General features: G+C 39.0%; 1 protein-coding gene across 2 annotated transcripts in view; it reads right to left on the reverse strand.

Annotated features, from left to right (window-relative positions):
• LOC126365986 (ATP-dependent RNA helicase vasa) overlaps window positions 1–18,739 on the reverse strand; it is a 63,111-nt gene extending 44,372 nt beyond the window's left edge. The window contains exons 1-5 of one of the 2 annotated variants that reach the window (XM_050008800.1): window positions 18,626–18,717; window positions 17,942–17,975; window positions 2,381–2,438; window positions 241–553; window positions 26–150 (exon numbers count right to left, since the gene is read on the reverse strand). In XM_050008800.1, the coding sequence (XP_049864757.1) occupies window positions 26–150; window positions 241–553; window positions 2,381–2,425 (483 nt within the window). In that variant the 5' untranslated portion in view covers window positions 2,426–2,438; window positions 17,942–17,975; window positions 18,626–18,717. Of the gene's footprint in view, window positions 1–25; window positions 151–240; window positions 554–2,380; window positions 2,439–17,941; window positions 17,976–18,625 lie in introns of both variants that reach the window. The other variant, XM_050008799.1, reaches the window with a different exon arrangement.
• Window positions 18,740–23,284: the final 4,545 nt, after the last annotated feature.

The following is a 23,284-nucleotide window of genomic DNA, read 5'->3' on the forward strand; positions in this document are numbered from 1 at the left end:
AATTATTGTACAAAGTAACACATACCTCCACTTTAATATTGTCGTATTTATCAAAATTTATTCCAGAACTGATGCCCTGTCCAAAAATTTCGTCCTCGTCTTCAGTAGGTGGAGGAGGTATATAATTTTCTCTTGGTCTTTCAGGTTCAGCTACAAGAAAAGTAAGGTTACACAAAATTCTGCATTTTTAAAAAAATTCAGTTAATATACTAATGAAACACTGAGTGAACAATAACTTACTCTTATTATCTTCTCTCCCTCTGTTGTCTTCCCTTCCACTTCTACCTCTTGATCTTCCACCACCTCTGCTGGAATAAGAATCTGAGTCCCTATCCTCATTATCATCATTATCAAATCTTCTACCACCACCTCCCCTACCACCTCTTCCAGAACCTCTGCCTCTCCCTCGTCCTCTTCCTCTTCCATTACCATGACCTCGACCTCCAAAACCTGTATCACCATTTTCGTCTAATCCTGGACTGTCAAAATCATTGTCTTCATATGCTACAAAGCCTCGTCCACGGCCGAAGTCAGTCCCCCTGTCAAAAGGTGTCTGAAAAATACAAAAACAGTAATTTTAACTAAATTTCTAAGCTACTGATGGGAAGTTACCACCTTGATTTAACACAAGACCCAAAGCATCTTAAAATCACATTTTTGTTAGCATATGCTGTAGATTTCAATTAAAAATATTCATAAAAAGTCTACAATTCCAATATTTCAGCATTGTTAACTACAAAGCCAAATCGAAGGGTAAAAATACTACCTATTTATCTGCAAATCAATATTGTTATGGAAACGAAGGTTACTTTTCAGTCATGTTGTGGCACACACTAATGAGATAGCTCCATCTTCAATTCACGAGGCTTAACACTATCAAAAACAAATACTGGACAACTTGCTAAAGCAGTACCGAACAGTTATGGACCAGATAAGGAAACATCTATTTTCGGCAAAATTCTTGTGTAATTATTTTGTACACCATTAGGCATTAAAAAAGTTGTCATGCTACACAAGCTAAGACAAAGCCCTATGGTTTTGAAATTAACTGGTAAAGAAACTACTGACTGGGGGACTAAAGTGTGTGCTTTTGCAAAACCCAAGTTTTTTCTGAAATAGCCTTTTTCTTTTTGGCTTTATTGAAGCTTTCAACAAATTACAGTTCTGTTGAGTAGCGGCAGCATTTTCCCAACTGGTGAAATTTTACTTTTCACAACCAATTCAATAATTATAAAATCTAAGGAATAAATTTCCATCTTTTGAGGGAATTCGTAGCCATGTGACTCATACTTTAAAGCACTATGGATAGAATCGACAAGGCACTTAATGCAGAAGTAGAACAGAAAATGATTATATGCACACTGTGGAAGACTAACAGCAGTCTCAGTATGCAACAGATTTTTTGATTGCTATAGTGCAGAGTGCAGACACTGTAGTGGTACACAGCCAAGAGCAAAAAGTAGAATTCTGACTGCCAGAGAGGAGAGGAACTGTGCAGGGAAACGAGCCCTGCGTACCTCTCACCTGGCACCTGTAACTCACATTTTGAACATTAGTTTAAAACATTCATATTTGTTATAAGACACTAAGTCACATGCATGAGTACATTGCATTACGCAGTGTGCATCTTATGCTGACCATTCAACCCCTCCACAATTTCCATGGCACCAGGGACTCTAGCAATACCGATATGACACTGTTTATGCTCTTTTGGTTTGGAAACACGTTGAACATGTACTTAGGCACATTATCCTTCCAAATTGTGCTTCAGATGATGTGCAATATCGGTACTTGGGGATTTGATATCTGTGTGCAGAAGAAAGCTATTTCAATCAATCTCAATATACAGATATAATTTGCTATGAAGTAGCATCCTACGAAATTTTGTATTTGGAGACAATTTTCATCTATATTCACATTGATAACAGTGTTTTCAAGTCCCTACCAATAGTGATGAAGTCTGAGAATCTAGTTCATCAAAACAGCAATTCATTCCCAACCTGTAATGAGAAAATTAACAGTGGAGAGTTACACTGACATGGTAAATCATTCTCTCACAGCTAAATTTTAATCAGAAACTGGCAAACCCACATTCTAACTGTTGAATGATTTATGCATGTAATATTAGCTGTATTTTACAATATTTATTTCCTCTGCACTATTGTGTTATGTAACTAGACTGCTACCAGCAATTTAAACACACACAGAAATGCCAAGTAACGTTCTAAATTAATGTCACAGAAATAACCATTAAATAAACTGAAGCTATTGCACAAAATTATGCTATATCAAACTTAAGTACTGTTTATTAACAGTAATTTGAAAGATGGTATTATTAATATTGCTTCACTAATATAGTAGAAGCACAAATCACACTCACCTCAACACTTGTAGAACTCGGACCATCATCCCACTCCTCAGACATAATTTAGGACTACCTGCAACATGTTTTAAAAATCACACACAAGTATATACAATGGTGTAAAGACCAATTTCTTATAAATCCGTAGAAAATAATTTAATACATAAGTCGGTTAAATACATTATGCCACTTCCTGAAAATCCACTCTCACTCCCACAATGGGATTAAACTGGGGCAGCCACTCAGCAATGTCTATGAGAAACTCTAGACCTGAGTGTGGATAAAAAAGAGCATACTGACAGAATCTATTTTCTTTGGGTATTACTTCTTTGAATGTCAGTTGAGGTGGCAGACTTAATAGGTAGAGGTTTTACATATTAGTATCTTACTTCCTGGTACTGTAGCATAATGAACCAAGAAGAAAAGAAAAAGTGAAATGGATTGATGGAGTTAAAGGGACCGAACTACGATGTTATCGACATTATACTCTAAAGTCTTTGCTTTCAAGTTGGGGCTAATCTTCAGAGGCAAAGTACACAGAAGATAAATCCAAATATACTTATTTTATACTAGACTCAAGGAAGCCAACAAACAAAGCAAGCAGAAGTGTGAGACAGGTAGAAGAGTGACGATGGCAGAGTTGCCCTACCCGGAAAGTAGCTGGAGGAGACGAAGACATAAAACCAGAAGCATACCCTCTGCATCTACATGGTTACTCTGCAATTTACACTTAAGTGCCAGGCACAGGGTTCATCAAACCATTTTCCTACTACTACTCTACCATTCCACTCAAAAAAGGAATGCCTAAATCTTTCCATTCAAGCTCTGATTTCTATTATTTGATGATCATTTCTCCCTACATAGGTGAGTGTCAACAAAATATTTTCACATTCTAAAGAGAAAGTTGGTGATTGAAATTTTGTAAATAGATCTCGCCGCAACAAAGACCGCCTCTGTTTCAGTGACTGCCACCACAACTCGTGTATCGTATCAGTGACACTATCACCCCTACTGAGCGATAACACAAATGAGCTACCCTTCTTTGCACTTTTTTGATGTCTGCCGTCCATCCTACAAGGTAAGGGTCCCGCACCACACAGCAGTATTCCAGCAGAGGCAGACAAGTGTAATGTAGGCTGTCTCTTTAGTGGGTATGTCGCATCTTCTAAGTGTTCTCCCAACAAAGCGCAGTCTGTGTTTTGCCTTCCCACAATATTATCTATGTGGGCTTTCCAATTTAAGTTGTTCATCATTGAAATTCTTAGGTATTTGGTCAAATTGACAGCCCTTAGATTTGTACAATTTTTAGAATACCCAAAATTTATCGGATTTCTTTTAGTACCCATGTGGATGACCTTGCACTTTTCTTTGTTTAGTGCCAATTGCCACTTTTCGCACCATACAGAAATTCTCTCTAGATCAATTTGTAATTGGAATTTATCGTCTGATAATTTTACTAGATGGCAAATTACAGCGTCGTCTGCAAACAATCTAAGGTGGCTACTCAGATTATCACCTAAATCATTTATGTAAATCGGAAATAGCAGAGGGCCTACGACACTACTATGAGGAACGCCAGATATCAATTCTGTTTTACTCAATGATTTACCATCTATCACTACGAACTGTGACCTCTCGGAGATAATCACAAATCCAGTCACACAACTGAGACGATACTCCATATGCATGCAATTTGATTAATAGTTGCTTGTGAGGAATGGTGCGAATAGAGAGCTAGCTGTGTTGCACAAGAATGATATTTTCTGAATCTGCGTTGGTCATGTATTAGTAAGTCATTTTCTTCAAGGCGATTCATAATGTTCGAGTACAGTATATGCTCCAAAATCCTACTGCAGTTGAGGTCAGTGATGTGGGTCCATAATTCAATGGGTTACTCCTATTTCTGATCTTGAATATTCGTGCGACCTGTGCTTAGGAACAGACCTTTTGTCAAGTAAGCAATTGTATATGACTGCTAAGAAAGGCGTTGTTGTATCTGCATACTCTGAAGGAACATGACTGGTATACCACCTGGACCGGAAGACTTGCCTTAAGTGATTTGTTTTGCAACACCTAAGGTATCTACTTTTCTGTCACTCATGCTAACAGCTGTTCTGGTTTCAAATTTTGGAATATTTACTTTGTCTTCTTTCATGAAGGAATCACGGGAAACTGTATTCAGTAACTCCGCTTTAGTGGCACCAGCATCGGTAACATTTCCACCGCTATCGCGCAGTTAACGACAGTGACTTTTTTACCACCAGAATCTCTCTGCATTTTCTACCATATTTTGAGACAATGTTTCATTGTGGAAACTATTAAAAGCATTTCGCATTGCCTTCCGCACTAAATTTCGAGCTTCCGTAAAACTTAGCCAGTCTTGGGGATTTTGCGTTCTTCTGAATTTGGCATGTTTTTTTCGTTGCCTCTGCAACAGTGTTCTGACATGCTTTGTATACCATGGTGGATCACTCCTGTCTAACTTATGCGGTATAAATCTATCCATTGCTGTCGATACTGTATCTTTGAATTTGAGCCGTATCTCATCTACACTTACATAATTAGCTTGAAAGGAATGGAGACACTCCTTAGGAAGGCATCAAGCGAATTTTTATCTGCTGTTTAAACAGACATAATTTGCATTTATTTGTAGTGGTTTTGGTTGATATGGTTTTGAGCCTCACTACAATGACCTTGTGTTCACTAATCCCTGCATCCATCATGATGCTCCATATCAGATCAGGACCATTTGTGGCTAAGAGGTCAAATGTGTTTTCACAACCATTTACAATTCATGATCTCATTAATTGTCCAGAGTAATTTTCAGAGAAAGCATTTAGTACAATTTCGGAAGATTTTTTCTATTTACCACCAGCTTTGAACATGTATTTTCGCCAACAAATCGAGGGTAGGTTGAAATCTCCACCAATTATAAGTGTGTGAGTGGGAGTCGGGGGTGGGGGGCAGGGGAAGGGAGCGGCGGTAGAAGGAGCCAATTATTATTTTGGTATGGCTGTTACAGGATCTACTACTACCAACAGACACAAACACACCACCACCGACTTCATTTAATCTATCCTTTCTGAACACTGTTTGCACATCTGTAAAAATTTAGGCAGAATTTATCTCTGGCTTTAGCCAGCTTTCTGTTCCTATAACCATTACAACTTCAGTGCTTTTTATCAGCACTTTAAGCTCTGGCACCTTTCCAACACAGCTAGTACAATTTACAACTGCCAATACCGAATGTTGCTTGGTCAATTCTAGTCTTTTCTTTGCCCTGTACCCTTTGACACTGGAGCCCTTTTCAATCTTTTCCCCGAGACTGTCTAGCCTAAGAAACTCCCCAGTCCACGCCACACAGCCCCTGCTACTCATGTAGCCACCTCCTGTGCGTAGTGGACACCTGACCTATTTAGCGGAACCCGAAACCCACCACCCTATGGCACAAGTCGAGGAATCTGCAGCCTACACGCTCACAGAATCGTATGAACCTCTCATTCAGACCCTCCACTCAGCTCTCTACTAAAGGTCCGCAATTGGTCCTGTCGACAATGCTGCAGACGGTCAGCTCTGCCTTCATCTTGCTAGAAAGACTGGCAGTCTTCACCAACTCAGATAGCCGCGGGAAATCAGAGAATCTCTTCCGATCCATAGGGACACACATCATTAGTGAATTCCACCGAACACCGCATGTTACTTTCAGAAGCATTGAAATCGAGCTTGCGATTCACTTCTGTAAGCCAGTCATAGCTCATCATGTCACGTGATCTCGCCAGCCGATGACAGCGGGTATTCAGAGCTTAGGACATGCAACATTACTGTTAAGTAGTGCGAACGCACAAACAGAAAAAGTTAATGGTTTAAATTAATATACATAGTGTTGCTACAAGAAATGCAAAGTTTTCACATATTAATATGCTGCAAGAGAAGCTAAGCTTTCACGTACAATGTTGGTATTTTATGTGTGTCTTACAATTTAAGATATCACACAGATCTGACCGTAAAATTTCTAATGACGACTTAAATTCTGATATTCTGGGCTCAAAATTCATCTAAATGGCTCGTCATCAAAGAGTTGATTTTTAAATGAGAGTCAAACACACTTATTTAAGAAATCCATCGTACATTATCGCACATAGCTCCATTGTAACTGCCAGAACGGTACTTTGATGGTAATGCTTTTCGAACCACCATTCGGAATATTTTCCCGTGACCTGTTAGAAGTGGGTTCGTTTCTGCAGTTGCCAGAGAGCACCAGATGACAGGCGTCACTGCGCTTGCACAGCAACAATGCCGCAGGGAGCCCATATGTTCGTACGTGTAAAACATTAAAAGATCGTACATTATGCATAGAAGAAACAAAACATCAGAGGATACTTCAAGTGCATCAGAATTTCGAGACCCATACTAAAATGTTCACATTTAAAAGTGCACATTTGTATGTCCATATTCTCAGTTAAGTAGGCCACGACCTGATATTAAGCTTTTCAATGTGGTTTTTGGGATAGCATAATGCCATATGTGCTAGAAGTCAAAAATGTGCACTTTAAATGCAGCAAACAGTGTGTGGAATTAAAAAGAAAATTTCTTTAGCAAACCGACAAAAATAACTTCATTGTTCTGCAAGGCAATTAATGCTTGACTATCAGAAAGGTGGAAATCAGCAATCTGTTTTGTTTTCATTTGACGTGAGAGCAGTAAACTAAGAGTAAACAGCAAAATCACTAAATGTAAACACGGGTCACATGGAGACTACCCACTACTACTGGTCTGCACATCAGCTCCGGATCTACAATATTTACGAACCGGTGCAATACCCCACCACTCCCTCAAGTGTTAGATAGGACGTCAAAAATTTTTGAAAAATCGAATTTTCAAAAATATGTTCATCTTGTAGCGCACATCCTTCTGAAAAGTGTGAAACATAAAACACGTGTGTTCGAGGAAATGTACGACATGTTATTTGGTCATAAGTGTGCCGAAGGGCATTGCCTCGCCTCCTCACACAGTATCATTGTATCATACGTCAGTGTGCTTCACTCTGTGGAATTGTACATTTTGTAATGGATGCCATCAAACCATATTCAGGACAGTGAAAATTAAAATGCCCTGTTGTGCCTTTCCTGCTTACAATTGGCCAGTTTGAAATCTTGTCCCTCTTCAAAAAATTTGCACTCTATTCCCTATCAGCTAACAATTTGCTGCCCTGTGTGACATAAAATTAATTACAGGATACATAAACCCAGTAAAGACACGAGACAAACAAGACAATACACATTTCTTCAATTCTTAGCTCCTAAAATTTCTCTCTCGTTGATCTTGATACAGCTTTACATGGCATGCTTTCCTTTCTGCAAAAGAATCTATTACCTCAAAGTTCATGAAATATTTTGCTACATGGAAAGTCGAAATGTCGTCGTCTAATTCTGAAAAAGCTGTTAATGCAAATAAGACCCAAGACTGGTGTGGTTTCCCGATTTGATTACGTCTATTTTGTCACTCTCTGCTAGATAAAACGAAATAGGCCTTTCCAATACTGCAATAATTGTAATACACACCAAATAAACGAGAGTGTTTTGGTACAAACAGTCTTTTTTGTAACGACACAATATAATTCACTAAGTACCAATATCAAGTGCCTACTACAAGCAAAAAGCCTTAGGTTAGGAATTAGTTTCACACTTCAATCATACGCTCCAGTTTCTCGAGTATGTGATCGGAAAGTAGTAGTACAAAATTTTTATACAAACTTCGAATCTTCATATTGTTCCATAATTTATGATTCCCCATTTCTTCTCCTTCCTCGTTCTAAGAAACAGTCTTGTTAGCACTAGTTCTGTAACTATTCCTGCCAATGTCAAAGCTTATTCGCAGGTTAACTCCACTAACTCTGCCAGAATCACCGGTTTAGTTGTCCCACGATTATTCTCCTGTTAGGTGTTGCTACATGTTCGTACAACACGTATTCCGCACTTCTTCCAGAATAGAATTTAAAGCGGCTGCTAGCCGAAAACTGTACAACTGGCCCTTACTAGTTTAGCGACCTGCCCAAAAATCTGTCAAAATTTCATTCTCTTAGATACACCGAGAAGGTAATATGTAATCCTTCTTACCCGTTATTCGTTTATTTCCACTCCTGTAGTCTGAATCTATGGATTTAGCTAGTAATTATAACAATGCTCATCATTCGCAAACCCAATCAACCACACAATCAGACAGCAGTTGTCATTCATCCGTTCGGCCTTACTCCGCTCAGCTCGTGTAGCCCCTTTTGTCTGTAGGGAACTGTTTCTACATGCGACAAGGATTCCCCTGACAGAGACATCATGTACACTATACACACATTCACAAGTCAACTTACGATTGATTCAGAAATCAACTTAGAATGTGTTCAAAAATGTTCAAAAACTGACGGGGATGCGTTTCAAAGTCATATGAATAATCGGTAGACCAACATGCACTGGATGCTAGTTGCTTTGTGAAACAATGTTTCTCCCTCAATAGTATGAATTTGCCCCCCATCCCCTCTTCGAGTTGGGCCTGCTGCGCATGCAAGAATCTAGCAGCTTGGGCGCTCCAAATTTTCCCCCGGTAGCATCTAGCTGCGACTGCTTATTACACAGCCAACAGCCACATTTCTGTAGTCAGTATTGTGAGTAGGTACTACTCAACTGCGCATGCTCATGATCCCGCTCGTAACTGCTGAAACAAATTTAATGTAAACAGTTGTGACATCACGTTCATCGGAGGCAATGTGTTGTTACGGAACATTGCATAGTCTTCCTGAAGCCTTTGACACATTTTGCTGTTGGCAGACACTTGTATGAGCACTGTTTTGTTGCTGTATATGGCGCATTTCCTTTGCAATTCAAGTTTTATTTTCGTGTTTTCTCTCGCTCATATTTTATTGTTGCACTATTATGCTGAAATAGTGGTATACAATAATATCCTTTGTCAGAGAATCAGTTCTTGCCAGTCAAAATTATAGAAATTTAACTGAAAACAAAAATAATGAAAAATTCCCAGGTTTTTCCTGATCTTATGGTTGTCCCGGTTCGTATACACCCTGTGGTTGGGATGGGCAGTATGACAGTGACATACATGCATGACATCTTGGCAGTGTAAACCCAGAAGCCATGGCTTCTAAATACAGAGCCCTGTGGAAGCTCATTCTCTTTCATATGCTGGGTACTGTGGGGAAATGTCAACTTGAATACACAAAGTATCATCAAATAAGAATCTGAAGCTGGCCCCAGACATCCCATTCACAGAAGGTAGTGAGGACATGACAATATGGTGTTGTAAGCCCTATGCGAGTCAAAGAAGACAGCAATAAAATGGTGACACCACACAAAAGCTGACCAAATAGCATACTCCAGGCACACCAAATTGTCAGCAGTAGAAAACTTGTGGCAAAAACTGCCCTAGGACAAAGCCAAAAAACCTAAGACTCAAAGGTACCAAAACAACTGTTGGTTCTTTTCTAGTAATTTACTGTGAACATTAGTGACACTATAGGATGAGGAATTCCACCTTATGCAAGACAGCTTTTCCTGTTTTGTTTCACCCAGACATGTTGCAGCACTTTTTGTGCTATCTTCAGTGGGTTCTTTTTATTTTCTAACTTACATGATGCTATTACACATTTATTTTGATAGCTATTCTGCTATGCCATCTACAACTTATCATGGTTTTGATATTGTGGTGCTTTCTCGTATTTTGTTGGTGAAGTGAATAGGCTGGTTTTGTGACCTGTGGTAACTTGACACTGCACTTTCTCCGATTTTTCAAAACATAGGCAGGGTTTCTGCCGACATTACGTGTTTTTGTGGCTGTGTACACAGTAAACTGTTGCCCAGAGTCCCTCTGCTGCAGCCATGATGGGCACATGCACCTGGGCTCACATGAGAAGTTTTCTGCTCACACACCAATAGTGTGTGGTCAGGAGCTACCACCATGCAGATACCTGTTGACCCCCTCCACCCACAACAAAACAGCTACTGTGTTGGCTTTTGGGCATAGCAGCATTGCAAGAAAGAAGAGTGCAATGGCAGAAGAACATAAAGCTGGAATATATGCTGTACTGGGCAACCTTCACTACACAATCTGCAGTTCTGTAAAATTTAATGATGGAATATCACATTAAACCTAACAAGGGGACCATACTATTAATAATAAGGTGCAGAGGCCAAGAAAACTAGTGTCCAAAAACAAAACAAATCCAAGCACAAATGACACCATTCACTGGAGAGGTAGAGATCAAAAAAGAATAGTGGAAAGACAGCCTTTAAGCACAGAATGTGAAATTGTGCTGCAAGGGCTGGGGCCCCGTGGTGCCCAGACACTCACAAAAGCCATTTTAGCCGCCAGGGTAGGGAAAGACTTTTCTTTGATAGAACTTTAATGTATTGTACCAATGTAGCTGAATTAAGGAAGTATAAACATGAAATACACCAAATAATGAACAACAGTTTCAAAAACTGAAATCCAGATTGTGCTGTGCAAAGCGCTTCTGTTACACAACCTGAGCACAGGACACGATCTCCTAAGCCAATCAGAATACAGAACCACAGCACATTACATATTATGTAAACTATCAATGACATAACATTTTCAACGCGCAAACACAGAAAAAAATGTTACACATTAAATGCGACAAATGGATATTCCGAAGTAATACAAAATGTAAAGTACCAAGCAAAGCAAAACTGTATCATTTGTCTAACGCTGAGGGAAGTTAGGCACATAATTCTAGTCCTAGTCAGGCTCGCAGCATTCTGCAGAATTACTATTGCATCACAGTTCCACTGGATGGCTAAAGTTTATCTTCTTCATCAAACAAATGATGTAACATTTCTTTCTGGCGATGTGCTCGATGGAACATTAATCAGATAGGCAATCTGATAAATGTTTGGTCTTCATGGCATATCGTGGTATGGCACCTCTGATGTCTTACCACATATTATACACATTCTGTTTGACTGGAATGATCTTTCAGACCAGTTCACCCTAGGATCCTGAAGACTTTCAGTACCTAGAATTGTATGAATTGAAGCAGTTGCTAATGTTTGTTATCCCAGAAACGATCTTTCCTTTATTGTCTTAACACTTCCCTGGCCTAAAACTGTAAGGGTTCAATGATGCATTTTTTTCGACCCTCACTGAATTCAACCGAACACCTGATTTCCTGAGATTTCATGGTCTCCATTATGTTTCCTTTTTCTGAATTTCACCCCATCTATTTCAATAACTCCTTACGAATTATCAGCCACTCAATACACAATTCAGGGCAGAAGGATGCCCAGTCAGTCACCATCCATGTCGACATGCCAAAATCTGAAGTCTCACCATCTTCGGAGAACACCTAGAAATACGCGTGCTGCAAAAGCTTTTTCAGAGTGTCATTCACAAATCATCTAAGCACTGTTCCAGAAACTGTGCTCGAATGTACACTGTACACTTACCATGTGAGGACCCTTCCCCACCTTCCATCAATGCCAGAACAGTAACAACCTTCAGGCTGGCATCTAGGGCACACAGCACCTAGAGCATTCCGACGATCACTGAAGTACATTATGATCCACCAACCATGACCATAAGTCTGCCTCTGTTAGTCTATAAAAAACTAGTTCACCCACAAGGCATCTGCAGCATTATGTTGAAGGCTGAACTACTACTAGACAGATGAATGTCTCCTTCAAATGAGTCCCAAGTTCGTAATAAATCACAGTACTCTACCCAGTATTTATACTGGTCAAAGAATGTTCAATCTACCTTGTCGTTATTTATCTGCCATTTTCTGGAATGTCAAGATATCTGATGGATAGATAGGAAACAAAGAGCATAACTTCTACTGATGGATGCAATTACTCGTTATAACAAAGTATAAATTTCCTGTTTCACAAAAGTGTCCATTATTAAGCAGAGCTATTGCTTGATTACTTTGCAAAACACCTCTTAGTGTCCATTGGCACCCCACTAGCTACACACAACTAACACCACAATCAATTTTTTTCCTTTGGAATTCATGGGCTGCAGCTCACTCAAACCATTTCATTCCAACCTAACCAAAACCTCTGGGTACTTAACAGATCACTGTCACAACCAGGTCTTTTGTGCCAATTCAAACTGTGCTCTGGTTTCCCGGACTAACCACATGCGTGGAAATCATGATATATCTGTAACAAGGAACATGAAGATCACTGTTTCACTCACAGCTATTGAACTGTAGGTTACTAAACCCTCCTAAAACTTACAACTGCTGTTGGCAGCAATTCATGGTTCCTGCCAACTTTTAAGCAGAACATTGTTGGTACTGGGCAGAAAAAACCAGGACACTGAACTTATTTTGTACATGACATACCATGGGGGATCTTTAGTCAGTGCATCAACTATGAATTATGACATCCTTTGAACAAAATATGGAGCAGTAAAATTTATTATGGTTTAGTAGCAAGGTCTCCTAAACCCCTTTAGTGTTCTAGGACACCAAATCCTCTGAAATAGTGATATGGAATCTCCAACATAGTTCGAATAAAACATCCACGTATTTCTCACAAACAGTAACAATATCAATACTTCATTCACATCAATTGTAATGTCCTTTCACAGCCCCACCTAACCACATCTGACGAAAAAGCCAGCTAATGTGTATGACAACCCAAATTATGTATATGAAGCATAGGTTTTACATCTATAACGTATGTAGAATAATTTCAGAGTGTGCACATGACGAAATAGTAATGTTACAATTAGCCAAATACATCACATCCACTGTGTTCACTGTAATTGGCTAACTATATTAGGTGTCCTGTGCCCATACTGTATAACAAAAGCCCATTGCAAACTATTTCACGGTTTCCGATGGTATATTGTCTTATTTGGAGGATTTTATAACTGACTTGCTTACTGCACAAATGCACTTTCAATGCTACAGTACATTGAAGTCCAGCCAAGATATGTCCTGTATTTCCCATTTTGTTGTGTTACATAGCCAGGAAGTCCGATACTAATCTATAAAAATTTAACCAACTTAATATGTCACCAGGTTTTTGAAGCGACAAGGAACAACCTTTTAACACGAACAGAACAAAATCTCATTCCCAAAAAGACGGACAAACAGCCATGACCAATTTTTTTTGTCATTTTGCATTTTCCTTGGATATTATCTTAAGAACTCTTCATGATATGCAATGTATTAGGTTCATATGCAATCTTAATCTAAGTCATCCAACTATGATTAATGTACTCCAGCCATATCCATATATACTCAGTTCCATTTGTTGATGAGTTAATGTTAATTAAAAGAAATTTATGTTTATCTGACAAAATTTCATAGAAACAAAAATATATAGAAAAATTTCATTCATGGGTATTTCCAGTAGAAATCTGACAGAAGAAAATTTTGCAACACTGCTAACCTGTAGCAAAAAGTATATTTAATATTGTGTGCCTGTGATGGACAGTAAAGCGGGTAGCATTTTGCATTAGAATTCTCCAGATGAGTTACTTGCGTGTGTGTTTCTTTTTACTGGTATGTTTGGTGCGGTATCTTCTTTTTTAACCACTACATAGCAATTACAGTAGATTTTTGACACTAAATTACACCACCAGAATTATTAGCAAACCAGTTCACCATCACATAATGGCTGTCTTTCAGCCTTTAGTCAATCAGCCACTCCCTCTTAACAGAGATTTATGCCCAATGACAGGTCATTAATTAGGGTTAACGAAAACGTCAGATTCCACTCGTCTGCTTTGACCAAAGACGTCACCAATATGGCGCAACAACCGTTCACAACCCGTATCGCGACTGACACCATTATGTAAACATGACAAAACACACGAAAATAGATCAAAAAGCCATCAACCACATATTCCTCCTATAATATAATGAAACGAACGGGACAAGCGGAGGAAATTGGGGGTTTTTGGGTGGGGATAACCTAAAAATGAACACACCCCACTAAACCAAACGACAAAACCAGTAAAATAAACCAACCACAACATTCGCAAAATGAACTATAAACAATATCCAATGGAATCGAACATTTCCCTTGACCTACATAGCTCAACAGAAACTACCGATACCAATTCATACAACCCAAAACCTACAACCACTTCCACAATCATCACTACCTCAAAAACAACAAGAAAACACTAAATATGTAATCTAACACTTCCCTTGACCGTACAGGTCAACAACACACAAAACCAACTCACCAATACTAACAACACAACCTCACCACACACACGATTAAAAGTCACCTAACCAGATAAAAATGATCAAAAAAATGACAAAAAGCTCCAGTCCTGCCTACTAGATTGGAGACACACACACACACACACACACACACACACACACACACACACACACACACACACACACAACCCCACCCCCCCAAAAAAAAACAAATATTAACCAAAAACAAAAAACCATACACAGCCTACAACTAAAAAACCACCCCAAAACGAATCCTCCACAACAAAAACCAAAATCCACAACCACCCACCTACCTTCCCATCACCAACCCCCCCCCCCAACCTCACAACCCTGGGCTTGTACCTCTTACTAACAGCCCTTAAGAAAACCCTAAGAATACAGTACCCCTCAAGGACACTCTTCCGCCAAAAGTAATCATCTAAATGAGCCTGAAGGTCAGAAGAGCCCCTCTTCCCCCACTTCACAATTTTTAAACTCTACATTGTGATTGACTTCTAAATGATTGTAACCCTCCCGACCCGACCCACTATAAGAAGCAAACCATCAGGAACTACAGTACTCCCCTGTTCTACATAATCCTGAATAAACCCCACTAACTCCCTCTTCATACAATTTTCAACAACCCTAAACACACATTTAGAAGACCCAGACACCGATACCATATCGCCACATGCAGTGCACTACACCAGCTCGGCAAATACTCCAAACAGCTGCAAGAATTTGATGAGTGACATAGCAGTGTCACCCATCATACCCCTCAGCCAAAAACTGATAACTATCGATCATCCATCCCTAACAACGACATAAGAAAAGTAATCTAAAAAATTCGAACACACCACATACAACACTACATTAACGGTGAAATAACCAAAAATTAAACCATCAACTCACTGCAAAAAATGCCACTAAACTTCACTGATCACCAGAACAACAGCCGACAACGCCAACAACTCAAATGAACCCAATACAACACGCAAACCCCACCAGACAGCACCACCTAACAGCAAACATACGCCACCTACAAACATTTTACAAGAGCACACTAAACCAACAACAAAACCATACCCGCAACCTACAAACACGTCACCAGAGAGCATCACTGACGTCTACAAACACACAACACTCGCTAACTCAACATCACGCCGTCGGAACATCACACACCACATCAGACTTACGTCACGGGTCAAAGCCGAGGGGTGGTATCTGACGCTTCTCGTGACCCATTAATTTAAACTGATTAACAACTCTCCATTAAAATTTCTATAACTTATGCTCAACATTTGAAGAGTTTAGTTGTAGGGATTTAATAGTTTACAGAACAGTGTATTCTACAGCATTATCAGTCATATCAGAATTACAAATCTAAAATTAAACCTGGAATCAAACTCCAGTATTTTAATGCAAAACTATATGCAGCACAGGTACACAATACCTGATACTCTCACATATTATTACTGTGTTGTCAAATTTCCTTTCTGCTACATTCATTTTCTACCAAAAAATGCAGAATTTTGGTTCACACTGGGTGTGCATTAAAATAATGTGGCACTTCCAGAATTCGATACCTTTAGGTTTTCTAATTTGAACTGGAATTTTACGAAAAAAATTGTGTGAATAATCATTCAATGAGATCTGTGCTACAATCTATAATTTGCATCCAAATTCTCCAGCCTTGTTAACACAAACTATCACATTACACCCCAACCTTAGCCTACACATGAACACAAACAAAAGACTTATTGCACAGATGGGGAGGGGGGGGGGGGCTGAAGTTAAATGTTTTATCTCACCCCCCCCCTACCCACACACACACACACACACACACACACACACACACACACACACACACACACACACACACACCAAAATATTTATTGCAGTGACACTAATGTAATCCGTAGCATATCACAGGGCTAGGCAATGAATGAAGACTCTAATAAGATCATTAATTATGTTGGCAGAATGGGAAAACATTTCTGAAACTGCTTAAAGCGTGTAGCAGTTCTCACCAAATCCTACAGTTTATTACTGATCAGTACTGATACAGGCACATTCATTCATTCACTCACTGTTCTCTAGAACCTATCAAGAAGAAGACCCTTCAGGTACGTAGACTATGCCACAATACACAATATCATAAGATAAGGATATAATAGAATATCTATACTGCATTTACAATGAACTATCACTGTACTGCTGAACACTACACACACTACTGCCATGTAGGTTTAATTCAGTAATTTAAATTAGTATAAAACTGTTGCTCCTTTAGTTTTGCTTTGCATTTGACATATATTGGCTATTACTAGCTTTATATTCATTTGATTACCATGTTACTTTTTGAATAAAATTTTCTTGCACTTGCAAACATTGAGCCTATTTGTAGCACACTACTACGATATAAATTATTAATTTTCTTTAAGTCAGCACAGCATCAATGAAATTATATTGATGTCTTGTAAATCACAGTTCAGCTGAAGCTGTTAATAACAAACATAATTCAGTAAATGAACTGACAATTAAGACTTCGAAGGTCATTGAAGGTTTTTCCAATTTGTTTACCTACTTGACACCAACTTACAACTCACTTCTGAAAAAACATTTAACTTTTCCTACAATATCCAAGTACTGTCAAAACAACAAAATGAAAATACGCAAAATAAGCTAAAACACTTGTTTCTATATCAGCACAATTAGATCAAAACACAATGAAACAATTGGGCTTCTTGATTAATTTGTCTGTTTGTAGACTACTTTATGTCAACTTTTTATCAAACTCAATGGTTTCGTCCTCCCAACGAATTTCACACATTTTGCGAATGATCATTAAATATTTACTTTTTACACTAAAACCCCATTTGTTACTTGGTAACAGTATAGTCTTTGAAAGTTGATTCATATACATGCCAGCACTTTGTCCCAACAGTCACGATTAGTTTTTATGTGTAATATTTATTAATTAGAAGCGCATACCATTGCTTCATTCTGACAGTGTATTACTTCTGTAAAAATTACACTTCCAGTTTACTATAATGTACTCACCTATTCCGACAATTTCCCGACAAATAATAAGGATAGCAAGTATTGTACTCATGTTTTTATGATCATTTGTTATTCTTTCTAACATGTTCCACACACACACGTACTATGGAGCGAAAACAATCTAACCTAACAAACTTAACGTTTTGAACCCTCTTAACGTCACTGGATCAAATTACGTAGGCTAAAAACAATGCTAATCCCGTTTCATTGTTCCACTGTAAATCTGGGACATTTCAGGAAAAAATTCAATGCAGCAGTTTCGGGGAGAAGTTTTATAATACGCACGAAAAAAGTCTTGCAAGATCACTTACCTTAAACCGTGCTTTTCATTTCTCCTCAATGCGACTGCATGTAAAAACCAAGAACACTATTAAATGACCTGGTTATACAGTACAATTCCCACAAAAGGATACATTTTAATTTCTTATCTACAGAAATTATTCTGTACTAGAAAGTAGTGACAGGTAAAGGCATAGCACCGCCTTCCCCAGTGACAGCATTCATACAATGCAAAAATATTTGTCTAATTCACGTTTTCAAACTGACGGGAAAAAAACCGACAGCTTCCCCCATCTGTTGCCGTTAGATAGGTAATGGTATTCTGTTACAACGTATCAACATTAGGCCTACTGAAAACGGCACAGACGACTATCTCAAAGCATCAGGGTCTTCTTTTACCTACAATGTAACATCAATGCAAATTTGTAGCCTTAGCTACAAACTTAACAACAAAACACGCACCAATACATGCATCCTTTTATTAATGACAGCACGAATACATATACACTATCAGGCGAAAGTACATTTTTGTCGAGCCTCCCGGCCGAAATGGCGACAATTACAAGCATGTTGCGCACAGAACGATCAAATATCAGTCATACACAGACGATAAGTACACAAATCTGCAACGATTTCTACAAATGCATATGTAAAATTATATTCAATATTCCCTACAATTTTAACAAACAAAAAAAAACAAAAAAAAATCATCTCACCCACAAAGCGACTTTTTCTGCTCCAACCCTTCCAACACCCTCAGCTAAACGCACCGCGCTGAAACCTGACGTACAAAGACATTACTATTCCCGCCACGCTTGAATTTCGTTGGTACAAAGAGTCCAAGGAAGAAGTTTAGTTGGTGTCAACACCTATGCTCTCAGCGTGCTATCGGCGCTAAATTGCGTAACCCTCAAATGTTAACGTTTCATCATATTCTATTTGTATTACGTTACAGCAGTTTTCAGAATGCGTTAGATGAAATGTTCCTGAATAATTAACGTTGTACTACATGTTTTACCTCTGTAGCTGGAAATAAACTGTATCAAAAGGAAACATAAATGTTATGTGTTAATAAATTCCTCGTCGAAACGCAATGAAGTTAAGCTATTATTACAATACCTGCTGATAATATCTTCCGTGATTGCTTGAAGACCTAGATGATTGATAAATAGCTGGCATACGTCCTACTGCAACACACCCGCTCTCATTACAATTTCGAAAACTGAATAAATGGTGGAAGTCTTTCAAAATATAAGTATTGATTTCCACAATAAGCAAGGCGCTCTGATTCTAAGCTGAAAAGAAAGCTTTACGCAAAGTTTCCTAGAGCCTTTGATGAATTATTTCAACAATTAAAAGAATAAGAACATACTATTGTCTTTTCAGACTTAGTAAAAGTAGCTCCAGGAGAATCCAAAGTACTTATACCAAACTCTGATTAATTCTCATAAACGAGTGAGCATTAATCGAGTGTTGAAATTAAAAATACCACAGAATTTAACAAACACTTGAAGAGTAGGACTGACATTAGAACTATTACTTTCACTTTCCTAAAACACGCAACCCATTGCAATGATATTGTTGTAAACAATCTACATCGACCCTCCACAGTCCGCCTTATGGCGTGGGTCGGAGGATATCCCATATCATTACCAGTCATATCCTTTCCTATTCCATTCGCAAAAGGAACAAGGGAAAAACGACCATCCATATGCCTCTGTATGAGCCCTAATTTCTTTCATCTTATCTTTGTGGTCCTTAACAATGCAACATATGTTGGACCAAACGGAATCGTTCTAAGGTCAGCTTCAGATGCCAGTTCTCTAAATTTTCTCAATAGTATTCCTCCAAAACAGTGTCGCCTTCCCTCTAGGAATTCCCATTTGAGTTGCCAAAGCATTTTCGTAACATCTGTGTTTCCAGAATGAGAATCCCACTCTGCAGCTGAGTGTGCGCTGATATAAAACTTCCTACAGGATTAAAAGTCTGTGCCGGACCGATACTCGAACTCGGGACCTTTGCCTTTCGCGGGCAAGTGCTCTACCAATGGAGCTACCCAAGCACGACCCACGCCCCGTCCTCACAGCTTTACTTCTGCCAATACCTCGTCTCCTACCTTCCAAACTTTACAGAAGCTCTCCTGCGAACCTTGCAGGACTAGCACTCCTGAAAGAGAGGATACTGCAGAGACTAGGCTTAGTCACAGTCTAAGGGATGTTTCCAGAATGAGAAATCCACTCTGCAGTGGAGTGTGCACAGATACAAAACTTCCTGGCAGATTAAAACTGTGTGACGGACCGAGCCTCGAACTCGGGACTTTGCATTTCGTGGGCAATTGCTCTACCAACTGAGCCGAGAGGACGTGAGTCGTGCTTGGGTTGCTCAGTTGGTAGAGCACTTGCCCACGAAAGGCAAAGGTCCCGAGTTCGAGACTCGGTCCGACACAATTTTAATCTGCCAGGAAGTTTCGTATCAGCGCACACTCCATTCCAGAGTGGAATTCTCATCCTGGAAACACCCTTTAGACTGTGGCTAAGCCAAGTCTCAGCAGTATCCTTTCTTTCAGGAGTGCTAGTCCTGCAAGGTTCACAGGAGAGCTTCTGTAAAGTTCAGAAGGTAGGAGACGAGGTACTGGCAGAAGTATAGTTGTGAGGACGGAGCGTGAGTCGTGCTTGGGTAGCTCAGTTGGTAGAGCACTTGCCTGCGAAAGGCAAAGGTCCCGAGATCGAGTCTCGGTCTGGCACAGAGTTTTAATCAGCCAGGACGTTTCAACTGTGTGTTGTTCGAAACTACCAGCAACAAATTTAACAGCACACCTCTGAATTGCTTCGATGTCTTTCTTTATCCTGACCTGGTCAGATCCCAGACACAGGCCCGGATCTAGGGGAATGGGGCAACCCCGGCAATTTCAGGGGGTTCAAAATTCATATTCTTGAAGGAAAATACCTATTTTCACAAAACGCATCCAGTGCATGTTTGTCTGGAGATTGTTCATATGATTTTGAAATACATCTCTGTCAGTTTTTCAACATTGTTTAACACATTCTAAGTTGATTTCTGGAAAATAATAAGCTGATTTCTGAATGTGTGTATAGTGTATGTGGCGTCTCTGCCAGGGGAATCCTGTTGCATTTGGAAATAAAAAACTTCTCCCCAGGCAAAAGTGGCTGGAGCTATATGAACTGGGCCTAATAAACATGAATGATTGATTGGTGATCGCTGTTTGTTTATATGGTTGACTGGTTGTGCGACTGGTAAGTGTTGTTATAATTATTGGCGAACCCCATATATTCAGACTGCCAGAGTGTAAACAAACTACTAATAGGAATAACAGGTAAGAAAGACTATACATTCTCTGCTCGGTACATCCAAGGAAATGAAATTATGACAGTAAACTTTTGCCATATCGCTGCACTGCTAAGAGCCAGTTGTAGAGTTCACAGTTAGCAGCCACTTAAGTCTATTCTCGGAATAGCGCGAGAAACGCATTGTACAAACACGTAATAGTGCCTAACTGAAGAATAAAGATGGGATAACTAAACTGGTGATTCTGGCAGGGTTAGCGAAGTTAACTGGAGAATAAGTTTTAACAATGTCAGGAATAGCTACAGAGTTAATGATGACAAGATTTTTATTAGAACAAGAAAGGAGAAGAAATGGGGACATCACACAAATTATATGAAAGAATATGACGATTCTAAATTAATATAAAAATTTCGTCCTACTACTACTTTTCAATCTCATACATCAGAAACTGTGAAATATCAATGAAATGTGAAACTAATTTCTAAAATGAAAGTTATTGCTTGTAATAGACCTAATAGTCATTTGATATTGGTATATTATGTAATGCTATTTATGTAAATGAGGTAGATAAAAATGATCATTCATGTCAAAACATTCCCGCTTATTTGGCGTGCATTGCAATTGCTGCAATATTAGAAAGACCTATTTCGTTTTATGTAACAGATAGTGACAAAATGACGTAATCAAATAGAGAAACCACATCAATCTTGGGTGCTATTCATATTAACAGCTTTTTCAGCATTAGACGACGACGTTTTGATTTTTCTTGTAGGAAAACGTTTGACGAACTTTGGTGAGGTAACAGAGTCTTTGGTAGAAAGAAAAGAGCGCTGTGTAAAGCTGTAGTAAGATTAGAGAGAAAAAATGCTAGGACCTAAGGATTGAAGAAATGTATACTGTCTCTTTTCTGGTTTAATATTTCCTATATTTAATTTTATGTCACACAAAAGAGAAAGTTATTAGGTAATAGGCTATAGAGAGCACAAATTTTCTGAAGAGTTCTTATTCTCCCAGTCACAAATAATCCTACCCAGTCTTAATTGTGAGTTTTTTTAAAGGTGGTACCTAGTCAAACCAGCTGACTGGAAACAAGAGAGGCATCACAGGAGATTTTAATTTCCACTATCCTGAAGAGAGGCTCAATGGCTTGCATTACAAAATACACACATTTAAATTCCACAGAGCGAAGTACAGTGGCATGGGATACAAGAATACTGCGTGAAAAGGTGTGGCACTGCACTTTAGCACACATAAGACCAAATAACATGTCTACCATCTCTTCGAACATGTATGTTTCATATCTCAAACTGTTCAGGAAGATGTGCACTACAAAATGAACATATTTTTGAAAAATAGATTTTTAAATTTTTTTGGCGTTCTGTCTCAAATGCTGTAGGGGAAGGGGGGCACCACTATCAAATTTTTACCGCAGTTCGAATTGGAATTATCATAGATCTGGGGCTGCCCAAACACTCAAGCAGTACTCAAGAATGGGTTGTGCTAGTGTCCTATATGCAGTCTTCTTTACATATGAACCATACTTTCCTAGAATTCTCCCATTGAACTAAAGTGGACCATTCGCCTTTCCTACCACAGTCCTCATGCAGTCGTTCCATTTAATAATGTTTTGCAACATGACATCCAGATATTTAAGTGGTTTGACTGTGTCAGACAGGACACTACTAATGCTGTATCTGAACGTGATGGGATTGTTTTTCCTACTCATGTGCAGTAACTTACATTTTTCGATATTTAGAGCTAGCTCCCATTCATCACACCAACTAGAAATTTTGTCTAAGTCATCTTGTATCCTTCTACAGTCACTCAACTTTGACGCCTTATTATACACCACAGCGTCATCAGCAAACAACCACAGATTGCTGTCCTCTCTATCTGCGACATCATTTATGTGTACAGAAAATAATAGCTCGCTTATCACGCTTCTTTGGGGCACTCTAAACGAAACCCTTGTCTCTGATGAACACTCATCATCGAGGACAACATACTGGGTTCCATAACTTAAGATGTCTTTGCGCCACTCACTTATTTGTGATCCTATTCGTTGAGTT

This window comes from Schistocerca gregaria, chromosome 4 (assembly GCF_023897955.1).
Source record: "Schistocerca gregaria isolate iqSchGreg1 chromosome 4, iqSchGreg1.2, whole genome shotgun sequence".
Taxonomy (NCBI): Eukaryota; Metazoa; Arthropoda; class Insecta; order Orthoptera; family Acrididae; genus Schistocerca; species Schistocerca gregaria.